The following is a 12718-nucleotide window of genomic DNA, read 5'->3' on the forward strand; positions in this document are numbered from 1 at the left end:
TTCACAACCAGGTGCTTTCTCAAGACAGAAAAATTACTTGTGAGGTACTTGAAAGGCCAGGCGCGATGGAACATGGCGGTCGACAAGCGCTTGTTAAGGACTGATGACGTGAACTGTACATCGTAGTGGCACGAAGATGTGGGAATTATGGTGAGCCCTAAACTTTTTAATGCTTTCCTCTGGGTGTCGTATAGAGGTTTGGGATCCCGAACAAGATCACCAATATATACATTGTAGTGGTGAAGAAGCGTGCTGACCGTATGGCGTTAGAATTTTCTCTCGCTTTTACGCGGAGATTATGGAGGAAGGAGTCAGTACAGGACGGTGTTTAACATGGACGAATCTTACGGAAAAAGCTGCCTTCCAAGTCCTCCGTTGTCCAGTCTGCCACAGGATTCAAATGAAGATGGTGATCACCGCCCTGTTTTGCACTGTCAGCCTCCCGTACCTGTAAGCCTGGTTAATGATCCACACAGCACGCAAGCCGAGACGCTTACAAAAACCATGGATATGACCAAGCTTAAATGTCCATTGCTGACCGCAGACGAAGGCGCGGATGTTCTCTACACTGTCCTCTCCTGGTTTGATGACTCACTGTTTTGTCTCTTATGTAAAAGAAATTCTGTGAGCTTAAGCAGAATGTCATTCAACATTTGTTGCTGCTGGACAACTAATTCACACCTCGCCCCTACTGTTAGATCGTCAGGCCTCAACGTAAAGTGGCCTTCTTCCTCCCAACACTACGCCTATATTACAGCCCATGGACCAAGAGTTATCTGTAATGTAAAAGCTGCATTCTCAGCAAAAAATTCAGCTCCTTGAACGCATTACACCAACACTAGTAAAGAGTTATGTAACCTGGAGCGACACCACCAACGAGTATGTTAAATATAAGAAGATGATCAACAGTTGAACAGCAAAATACTGTTCAAACAATTTGGAGAGTATTTAACATCAAGAAAGTTGTGGACTTTGGTGGAGTCATAGGATCAGCTGCCCACGTTGCTACATTCACGAAGATGGGAGCATGTGTTGCATGGAATAACAGGTGAGAGGAGGAGTCAATCCTTGTGATCAGTGAGGTTCAGAATGTTGCAGTAGCAGTGGACCTTTGCCAGAGTAGGTTGGCAAGAGACTGTTACAGTTCCAGGCTTCTCCCGAGACCACCAACGCATTTACATCCTGAGGTGATAATCAGAATTCCAAGGAATGCTGCATTTAGATGTTGGAAGAAGATCACTCTCCAGTGAAGAGAGGCGAAGGCGCTTCTCCTAAGAACACAGTTTAACCCATAGTAGCATATAAAAAGGCGGAGGCAGAGAGTTGTTCCTTTCCGCGACAACAGACGATGACCACTATGGAAGTTCTTTCTTCCATACTCGGGTTGGTGCAGGCTATGGAGCCGCACATCACGTGTATCACTTAATAACATAAACACCAGCCACAAAAAGCAGAGTCTGTAGTTCTTCATCAGAACCCATTGCTACAGCCAAAGCCCAAGCCAGTGAAGATGACTTTTTGAGGGGATTTGTCAGGAAGTTCTGACAACTCTGCAGAGGCGTGGCTGCGTGATTCACCAGATTCCACCTGAGGCCAGTAATCTGCCCGGAACCAGCCTCCATCCCTCAAAAGTCGACCCATCTCTTTCTACTACCGTAAGTGTTCCACCTAAGTTTTAGTTTTTCTAACCTAACCTTATTTTTCCTATGTTAACCTTTTATTTTTCCTAACCTAACCTTCTTCTATATTATTTGCTTTTTTTCATACATCATAAAAGTTAAGATAAAATTTTACTACAACATAGTTGTGTGTCGCCAAAAAAGTGGAGCTTGGGGATCGGCCCGACCTCCATTTCAATTAATCCCATATGTTATGTTATTCATTTATACCATTTTACGTTGACCTCCGGTTAAGTATTGCACCGCAGTGAGGGTAAGAATGTTAGTAATCTCCCCATTAGCCGAAACAATTGGTTCAGAGTGTTTCCAGGTATCGAGACAAATTCTTTTATCTGTGCAAAAAATCGCATGTCCTTGGAATTTTTCTGGGTATTGGTGAATGTTTCCGTGTTTAAGCTCCACATCTGGCATGGAGCACCATTGCTACAGAGTTAACTGCAGTTGGGCATACACAGTTTGGTGTTTATATATGCCAGTATGCTGTCATCCTCAGTCACCTAATTTACTTTACGTAATTTCCAATCATTACTTAATTTTCTCTTTAAATTATGGTTGCTGCCACCAGATCAGATGGTATGTGTGGTATAAAACTCAATTCTGGCTTCTTTTTCCTTTGGTTGTGGGCAAAGAAGTCTTGCACTGTGAGTGTGTTTTCATTGATCAAACTTTAAGATAGAAGGAACAGTAAAACATCATAATACCTCTTAACTAATTTATTAATAAATATATGATACGAGGTCTGCTACACTTAGTCACATAATAAAAATATCAGACTTTTCCAAGTGAGGTCTCTTCTTTACCATACAAAAATAACTGACCATCTTAAGCAATGTCACTCCTTCACAGAACAAAAATAACTGCCTTCTACTCGTCTCTTAATAGCACGTGAATAAGAGGAACAACACTCGGTAATACAGACAGGTAATGTATCCTATTCTCAGCACCCAATTAACACACAGCAGGTACTTCTTCTCACCTTATATTCTTGCAAGGTAGACTAGTTACTTCAGCACACACAATCTTAAAAGTCCTTTACCAGGTAGTAGGCAGCTACCAAACAGGGAGGTACTACCACCTGGGAAGGTATTGGAAGCGTAATGTACTGTATTGTCTAATGGTAGACCCTGCTGCCATATGGCATCACAAAAATTGACCGAGTCCCAGTTTGCTGAACTGATTTTGCCTCATGTATACACAATTGCAAGGTTTCAATTGTTTCTCTTACCTTGACAACACAACATACATACTGTATATTGTTTCTCACTATTGGTCGTTTTTTTTTTTTTACTACAGTTGTATCCCGCTTTATGCGGTCAATTGAACCCACAGGGTACTGCATTAAGTGAAAACTGCGTTAAGTGAACAACAGAACATATGGGATTAATTCCAATAGAGACTGGCCCGACCCCCAAACTCCACTTTTTGACGACACACAACTATGTTGTAGTAAAAATTTTATCTTAACTTTATGATGGTATGAACAAACAAGTAATATAGAAGAGGTTAGGTTAGGAAAAATAAAGGTTAAGTTAGGAAAAATAAAGGTTAGGTTAGGAAAACTAAAAGGTAGGTGTAACACTTACGTTAGTAGAAGAGATGGGTCGGCATACGGGGGTGGAGGGGAGGGAGGGAGGAGGAGGAGGGAGAGGCGCGGGAGCGGGTGGCGGGTGGGGCGAATCTAAAAATAGCGTCTCGAGCCGGACACTCTGCGAGTATATGGGTAGATGAACCGCGTTAAGTGAAAGTTCGGTTCTGGCGAGGCACGGCGTATATGAGAAATCGCGTTAAGTGAAACCGCGTAAAGCGGGGTACAACTTTATTATTATTATTATTATTATTATTATTAGTATTAGTATTAGTATTTGTATTACTGTAGTATTTTTATTTTTTATTTTTTATTATTACTATTATTATTATTATTTTACTTTCCCCCTTGGCCCTGATGTGGGTCATTGACCTGTGCCCTAGTGGGCAAATCCCATTAAAAAGAAAAAGAAAATCTTCCTTCATACCTAGGTCACTGCAGTAGTAACAACACCTCAGAGTAGCACCAACACATCTTCAACACACAAGGTACTATGAGCTTGAATCCTCCAGAGATTCTTAAGGGGACTGCACGGTGGCCACAGGTATGTCCCACTACACCAGGTGGGCTCCTCTCACACAACAGTACAGTAGTTCCTGGGCCTGGTATGTCCCCCAACATCAAACATCTCTCTCCATGGCATCCACATCTCACCTCCGCACACAGGTCCACAAAACCTGTACACCTGTCCTGTATAAAAGTTCCCAATTACTGAATGTAAATAAATACATGTACTAAACTTATTAACTAACTTATTATATCAACTATGACATTATGCAAAGTTTTAATATGTATTTGAAACTCAACATTCGTGGGGTTAGGTTCCTCTAAAACACTGTGAATTTCAAATCCTTGAATATTAAACTTTAGACCTCTTGGTGAAAATGGGGTTAAGGGATCCACACCCTCAAAAAGGTACCTTTTATGAGTAATATTGTACATGTTAATACAGTAAATAAATATATGAAACTGGTGTGGTTGTGGTGCTGCTGCCTTTCCTGAAAACTTGTGATGGATAACCGTTTCATCTTGAACTGTAAATACTTGTAAGTTTCCCTGTAGGGGAGTATTACAGCCTCCAATTCCCTTTTAATTTTGACACATCATCCATGAAAGGGTCCAGTTCAACCACCATGTCACCCAGTATCCTGGTCTTCTGAGGGATTTCTGCCAGAACTTTCAGCATAAGTTGTGGTCTTGCCATTTCCACCTCATCGCTTTCGTTTTCATTTTCTTCACTTGAACGTATGAGCTCCTTTAGATCCTCCTCTGGTAGCTCCTCTTGATGTGACTGTAAGAGTTCCACCACTTCTTCCTCTTGCAATGCATTGAAGCACTCTCCTTCAAACCTGATTTGCCAACTTCACAAACCCTTGCACCTACTCATCTTTGTATACAGTAAACTCATTCACCGCCTCACTCCACAGCTTTCACCAGCAAGTATTTCAAGTCAAAGATTTAATTTCTTCGACAGACACTTTGATGGTTGTTATGCAGCCAGTGATGTCACACTTTTTCCAGCAGTTGGTGACTGTGAGCGAAGGGTCACTCTCCATCTGATCAAGGATTCTCCTGAAGGTGTGACGGGTGTAGTCGGACATAAAATTAGTAATAAGTCCCCGGTCCATCGGCTGGTGGAGTGAGGTTGCATTGGGAGGTAGAAAGACTACCTCAACTTGTGGGTGAGAAAATATAAAGATTTCAGGGTAGCCAGGTGCATTGTCGAATATCAGCAGGACCTTAAACACCATATTTTTGGACCTCGGATACCGTTCCACCTCTTGGATGAAACAGTTGGTGAACTGGTCATGAAAAATTGCAGCAGAAGTGGCAATAATATGGAGAACTAAGCAGTGTAAAATATTCAGGCCACTGTATGCCTACTCACAAAGACTATTTCAACCACTACCTTTCGGCTCACAGTGAAAGAACAAAACCAGGAGTGGTGATCGGATTTTTTTTTAAGGGCATGTAGGATATGCAGTAAGGAATTCTTAGAAGAGGAATTTGCATATACAGTATATTAAGTTCATTTATACATAAAGGGTTAGAAAGGGGATGAGAAAGGCCTTAGAAGCAGCATATGTTTGTAGAAATTAAATAAGAAACCATAGGGAGGGTCTCATGTGTTGGTCAGTGAATGCCGTAGACCTAGCATTGACGTCACGCAGCAAGGCAGTCAGGTCGTGGTCGATAAATGACAGCTAGTCAGGCTCCGACATGACAAGGTGTCCAGAGAAGTGAGGTGCACCCAGGTTGAAAAAGTCTATGGCTTCCTCCACTTGCTGCATTCTCTCTGGAGATTAGGTCTGTGTAGCCCAAAACATTAGAGAAACAAAGAACTTGGCACTCCCTCCCACCCACCAAATCCACTTGTCATCACGGATCAATCACGTATTGCTAATTGCTCAGCATTAGCATTGTCCCTCGTCTCATCAGCAGTGACAACAAACCACTTGGTGTCTCTAATGTCTTGGAGGACCTGGCAAAGAAGCTGGTTGCCCATCAGGCTGATCAGTTCATTTATTATTTCAGGTGATTGGTACAGTATTTGGCTTTTTTAATCCACTCATGTAAACCAGGATTATCATCTATTTGCAGTTTGGGAAGCTGATGTAGATTGCCCTCAGAATCCACATGGTCTCTAATTGCAAGTCCCTGCCACAACAGGTATCATAAGGATGGCATTTGTATTGATCAGAACATTTTCCTCCTGTTAGCTTGGTCGTACTGTGCCTGAACACAGTTGTGTGTTAACTGCTGGCTTGTCAAAAGATTTGTATTTGAGACAGGCTTCTTTGTGGGCATAGCTTCCTTTATTATTGTTACTGGTGTTTAGGCCATATTAAGCAATTTTAGGCACTGTTTGTGTAAATTTTTTGTGAAAATATTGGGTAGGCCCAAGCATACTTTGCCCCCTCCCCCAGCAATATTATTGCTTGGGCTTGTGCTCCAATGGTTCTCCCAGTTCCTACACCACTGCAGTAGTAGTGAATCATAGCACATGAACACACTCATCCTACCCACCCACACACTTGGCATGTGTTGGTGCATGATGCAATCTCAGAAATTCTTTCGAATGCCCAGAGTGGAGAGAATTTTCTTGGAATGCTCTTTGCTTTTTCCGGGTAATGGCAAGTTCTGGAATCAAAGATTCCAGTTAACGGGGAGGTTACGGTGCTGCTATACTACTGTCCTATCACCTATATATTAATTATTTTTCATTACAGGTTGCCTTATAATGATATATTTGGTGGAGTGAGTGCCATGACAGTAGAACAATTTCGAACTGTTAATGGCTTTAGCAACAAGTTCTGGGGTTGGGGAGGAGAAGATGATGACATGTCAAACAGGATAAAATACCATGGCTTCTACATATCTCGTTATCCAGCGAACATTGGCCGCTACACTATGTTATCTCACAGGAAGGATGACCCCAATCCTAGAAGGTATGTGGAAAGTTTCTTCAGTTCAAGGTAAGTTCTGCATTTATGTGTTGTGTGATTCTTAACCAATGGTGTGGGTTGGATCAAGGGGTACAGAAACCTCAAAGAAAAGTGGGAAATAAATGGAAACATCAAAGTACTGTATATAAAGATATAAGGATATTAAACTGTATGAACAAATTGAATGATGGATTGGTATTAAGAAATTAATTAATAATTCTGTAGGTGAGGTTATATTGGGCAAGAAATTACATGAATGTATGTAAGTAAAACATTCATTTTGTGAACTGCTACTTTATTTGGCAGTAGAAGATACGAGTAGTCAGGCACTTGGAGGAATTGTCATTGTGCTTTTTATTGGTTAAAAAATATTGCAATAGAGACAATTTTTCCATTATTCTTGTAAGCAGTAATAGTACAATACAACCCTTGATAACTCAGAATTCAATATAACACATAATGGCAGTAAAATATTCAACTGTAAATTATTTTTACATAATTTTTTTCCATACTTGCAATATTCCAAGATATAATGATGCACTAATGAGGCTCTGTTCACCCCTGGTGACTGCCCAGCTGAGTGAGTGAACTGTGTCACGTCGCCCAACAGATGGTTAGAGTGTGGAAGAAGCTATTCTTTGTATATAAAATAATATATACTGTACCAGTAAATGCGAGGAATAAATGAAAATAGTACTATTAAATAAAATAAAATAAGATATTGCACTGCCATTTAGCATTCATTTCACTACACACAGGACCTGAGACAGAGAACAGTGGAGATCTGTCATGCTGCTCTCCCTCACTGTGTGGTAACTTCTGCACACATAAAATGTTTATTCATTTTATGTTTTTGACCATATAATAATAATTTCTTTCATTATTTTGTCACTTTCTGTATGAAAGATTGTGTGTGCATATAACAGTAGAAAAAAGAAAATAGCATATGTCTACCCAAAATTTTGAGGTGAAAAATAACCGATTTGAATGTAAACTCTGGCGTCCTTTGCTGTCTTGCACTGTTTCTATGAACATTTCCCGGGCATTCCTGGTAAATTTGGTGTTGTAAGTGCTTACTGTATATGAGGCGCCTAGAATGGGAATGGCGTATCTCCAAAATGCCTGTTTTGAGTAAATCACATTTAAAGTTTTAAGTTTATGTACCATGGACACTACTGCATGGATTTCAATGAAACTTGCCACAAAAGTTGGACCATGTAAGGGATGTTGCCTGTGGAAAAACTTAGCCCCATATCCCACATATCCCACATCCCCAAACGCCCCTCCCCCTACCGCACCCCTTAAAAATACTAACATTGAATATCACCAAATTTTCACAAAACTGGGTACAGTGGTCCCTCGGTTAACGAGTGCCTCAGTTAACGAGATTTCGGTTAACGAGTTACCTTCCATAAGATTCTTAACTTCGGTTAACGAGCAATCCCTCGATTAACGAGTTTCTTACGAGCTGACCTGAACATGTTTTCACTTGCATTTGGCGGTCCACCAGCTGTAGTATTAGTCCGCCAGTACAGTAATCGGTTCTAGGGTTTAAATTCCTTACCATTTTAGTAAATATCAAAAAGTTTATACTATTCAATAATTTTAAAAGTTTAATATTAAATTTTTTAGTAATTTTAACAATTATTGAACATGCCATCCAGCCTGCCAACACACCATACAGGCGTCAGTCTTTGTGTCTTTTCAGTGGAGGTAACATCTTGCTTGAGACTCTCTTCAACTAAATGGTTTTTTTCTGTGTTTGCAAGCAAATTATTGGTCATTTTGAAATTTATTTTACATATTGACAATATATAATGCAGTGCAGTGTTGATTTAAAGAACATAATCTTGAATTACACCAAGAGAACTAAAATTTTATGGGTGAAATGGCACCATGGGGTGACTTCTCAACTTCTAATTTCACCAATAAAATTTTAGTTCACTTGGTGTAATTCAAGATTATTTTCTTTAAATCAACACTGCACTGCATTATATATTGTCAATATGTAAAATATATTTCAAAATGACCAATAATTTGACTGGAAACAGAAAAAAAGCGTTTATGTTGAAGAGTCTCAAACAAGATGTTCCTTCCTCTGAACTGATAAACAAACTGATGTCAAGCTTGGTGTGTTGAGTGGCTGTTAGGCGTGCAAAAAACTAGCTTCCTGTACTTCAATTCCGTTAAAATTGTTAAAATGACTAAAAAATTTAATATAAAACTTTTAAAATTATTGAATAGTGCAACCTTCTTGATATTTACTAAAATGGTATGGAATTTAAGCCCTAAAACCGATTTCTGTATTGGCGGACTAATACTACAGCTGGTGGGCAGCCAAATGCAGGCGAAAACATGTTGGGAAAATTTTTTAAGGAATTCCCTAACCGAGGGTTTGCTCGTTAACCGAAGTGAAGAATCTTATGGAAGGTAATTCGTTAAATGAGGCGCTCGTTAACCGAGGGATCACTGTATTATGATTATTTTTATGATTGTTATTGTTGTTATTATTATTATAATTATTATTATTATTTTTATAGATTCACATTAATTTTTTCATGTTTCCTCACTAAGTTTGCATTTTTTGCAGTAAAAAATGTAAATAAAGATCCCAGAAACTTACACAGTATGGGTACTGTACTGTATTTCCAAATGACCCCTCAAAAAATAAGAATAAAAATGGTTTCCTTTAGCTAAACTGTTATTTCATTAATTAATAGCAGGGGTGTTGTCTGGTGAATTAAAACAGGCACTCTTAGATTCACCTTTATAATCACCATTTATCATTCCAGGTACCAGTACTTATACGATGGGAAGAAGAGATTTAAAACAGATGGCGTCAATAGTGCCAAATACCGAGCGTTAGATGTTCAGCTACGTCGACTCTACACCTGGGTTTACGTAGACCTTTATCCCTCATGATCTTGCCTGTTCTTCCTTGTGTGATTGTTATTTGCAGGTAAAATACCACTGGTAGTGCTTGCTCATCTCACATGTGTGTATATGTGTGCACGTGTGTGTGTGTGTGTGTGCGTGCATGTGTGCGTGTGTGTAGTACATGTAATAATAATAATAATAATAATAAGTGTGTGCACTTGTGTGTGTGCATGTGTGTGTATGTACATGTGTGTGCATGTGTCTGTGTGTGCGTGCAAGTGTGTGTGTGTGAAATATTTTGTATATGCAAGTGCAAAGTGCAAATAAAATGTGATCATTGGAATAAGTCTGTGACCTGGTGATTTATTTATAAGTATGGATGTGATAAAGTGTTGGTCATCCATTACCTCCAATCTAGTTAATCTCTGTTAAGTGTAAGTCAAGGGAATATCAGTGAATCAACTTTGAAGTGCTTTATGAGTGACTTGTTCACCACTTTTATATGTTCCATTATTAACTTATATGGTAAAGTTTTTCTGAATACAAAGATATAAATTATTTACTATGTGTAGTTTTCTTGCTATAAAATGTTAACCATATGAAGTATTTAGAAGACTGCAGAATAAGTGCAATATCAATATAATTCTTGTTTTGTAAGTTGTGTGTGAGGTATCATTAGCCTTCCATTCATAGTTGTAGTCACTAGACTGCACTGGGAGCACACCATCGTGTGCTTCTGTATTAAGATGAACCTTTAACTCTGGGCCATCTGAATGTGTATACTCACTCCTATTTTGTCAAGGTGTGTGTGTGTTCTCAACAAGATGAGATTTTATATGATTAAAACTTTTATGTATTTGTAAATCTCAGACATGACTGAATTTACTGGTTAATGAGGAAGAAAATGAAATTCAGGATCTTTTTCTCTTGGCTTTTGTACTTTTATTTCAATTGATTTATCTTGTCTGTGATACTGTTATATAAGAATTTTCAACAGTTTACACCAGCCATAAGAAATCATCACAAATATTTTATAATAATGATACTGTACAGTATATGGAAATCATACATCTAGAAATTTGATTACAGGTTATTCATATTTTTACATAGTGAATTAAAAAATAAATGTAATGTGTTTGAAAATGGGGTGGGTAATAGTTTATATTGAATACTAATCAGTAACTTTGGATTATAGGATAGTTGGAGATAGTGAGGTCCTGGCAGTAAGGAATAGACCAAAGCTTTCTTATCTCTTGAAGAGTTGAATGGCATATTGTGTTCGCTGTCTGTCATCTCAATTTCTTCAAGGGCTGAGAACTCAAGAGTAAGAGTAGCATATTAAACATTTGTTCCAATAACACTCTTAAGCATAGACTGTGGTAATATTTTAAAGAATTAATGTGTTAAAAATATAAACAGTGACTACAATAATATGTAATGCATTTTGTTGCTGTATCACTGTAAAGTAATTTCTGCTGTAGTGCATTAAATATATAACACCAGAGATATTGTTGCAGGAACAATTTAAATATCTGCAACTCTGACAGATTAACTTTTTGCTTCTATGATACTTTAAATCCCTACTACACTCACTAAACATTTACCATAGGTGCTATATAAACATGAGCTACAGTACAGTAACACTTAAAACAATATTTATAAAAAACAAGCATTTAAATCAACAATATTTTAGACATTTAGAGCAGCAGTAACCCAAAACATTTGCAACAATAACACTTCAAAGAATTTTTATAGTAACACTTTTAACAGATGTATCATTAATGCCCTCAATATTTTCAGCAAGAACTCTTTAAAACATTTGAAGCAGTGACACTTAAGTAAGATACAGTACAGTAGAATAAATTACAGAAAAGTAGAATTAGAGTAAATTATAATAGAGGGGGATTAGAGTAAGAGTGAATTAACAATATGGTAGGTATTTAGAGTGACTAAATTATCTTAGAGTAGGGGAAGAGTGAAGTAAAATATAGTTGAGTAGGAGTAGAGAGAATTACAGTAGAGTTTTGATTGCAGTATCGTGAGAAGAAGGATCAACCATAGGTGAGGTTATAATAGATCCCTTTACAAAACACAATAATTAATTCCTTATACAAAATAGTACACACATATTCCTCCTCCTCCTCCTAGATATATTTTACTACATACTGTACTAAAAAAATGGGATTACTTGAAGGTTAGATCCCCCAGCTCATTTCACCAGAAGGTTAACCACCCCAATGTTAAACTAAACTTATCTTTACCCAGTCTGATGATTAAGGTGGTTAATCATCAGGTGAAATAAACTAGAGTATCTTATCTTCAGGTGATCCTAAGAATGAGATACTATTGGAGATTTGGGACAATTTCCTCTGCGTAATAGGGATAGTTTGCAAATACACGCACAAATATTTAGTCTCTTTATTTTTATACCATGCTTGTGGTGTACACCCAACCTAACTTTAACCCAACCCAGTCTTACAATATTTGCACATTTACCCAGTAGGTCACATAAGTCCAGGTTTTCCAGTTTCAATAAATGACAGACAATACACTGTAACCCATTTGCTTATTCTCTTCTTTAGTCTGTCGATTGGTCTTCCACCTCTGCATATATTTTCTTTTGGTTTCTCTCTAAATCATATACCAATTGTAACTACAGTTTTCTTCACTTTTCTTCTTGTTATTGTCTTTATGCCTTTTTCTCTCCATCATTTCTCCGGTGATTTATCTCCAAGTCAGGTACGGTGTTTGTTTTTCACTGCCACTTCTAAATCATGTGTCAACATTGCACTGTCACTATGTTGAAATGCACTGTAGTTTGAGCTTTTCCCCATCTAGTTATTATATATCTTATTTGTATCACTTATGTCACTTGTATATTATTTGTAATTCGAAACCCATTCCCCAAATATGTAACTGTATATTTTCAGCCTTCTGGCTGCCAAGCTCTTTCAATAAACCGTTAATAATTATTATTATTATTATTATTATTATTATTATTATTAGGATCATTCATGTTGTTAGTCGTCCTACATATTTGTTTTGCAATTTCCCTTTATCTGTTTTTCCCCTACTTTCTGTGTTATCACCATTATTATACAGCCATTTTCCATGCATGCTTTTGTTTGCTG

The 12718-nt window shown here is 38.0% G+C and overlaps 1 protein-coding gene across 1 annotated transcript in view; it reads left to right on the forward strand.

Moving 5' to 3' along the window:
• The window catches only part of LOC121867457, a gene marked incomplete at its 5' end in the record, with an annotated part of 31186 nt that extends 18697 nt beyond the window's left edge, over window positions 1–12489 (forward strand). Inside the window, 2 exon segments of the mRNA XM_042367368.1 lie at window positions 6495–6713; window positions 9503–12489. Coding sequence (XP_042223302.1) covers window positions 6495–6713; window positions 9503–9632 — 349 coding nt within the window. The 3' untranslated portion in view covers window positions 9633–12489.
• Window positions 12490–12718: the final 229 nt, after the last annotated feature.

Source organism: Homarus americanus, unplaced genomic scaffold (genome assembly GCF_018991925.1).
Source record: "Homarus americanus isolate GMGI-L3 unplaced genomic scaffold, GMGI_Hamer_2.0 scaffold23598, whole genome shotgun sequence".
Classification (NCBI taxonomy): Eukaryota; Metazoa; Arthropoda; class Malacostraca; order Decapoda; family Nephropidae; genus Homarus; species Homarus americanus.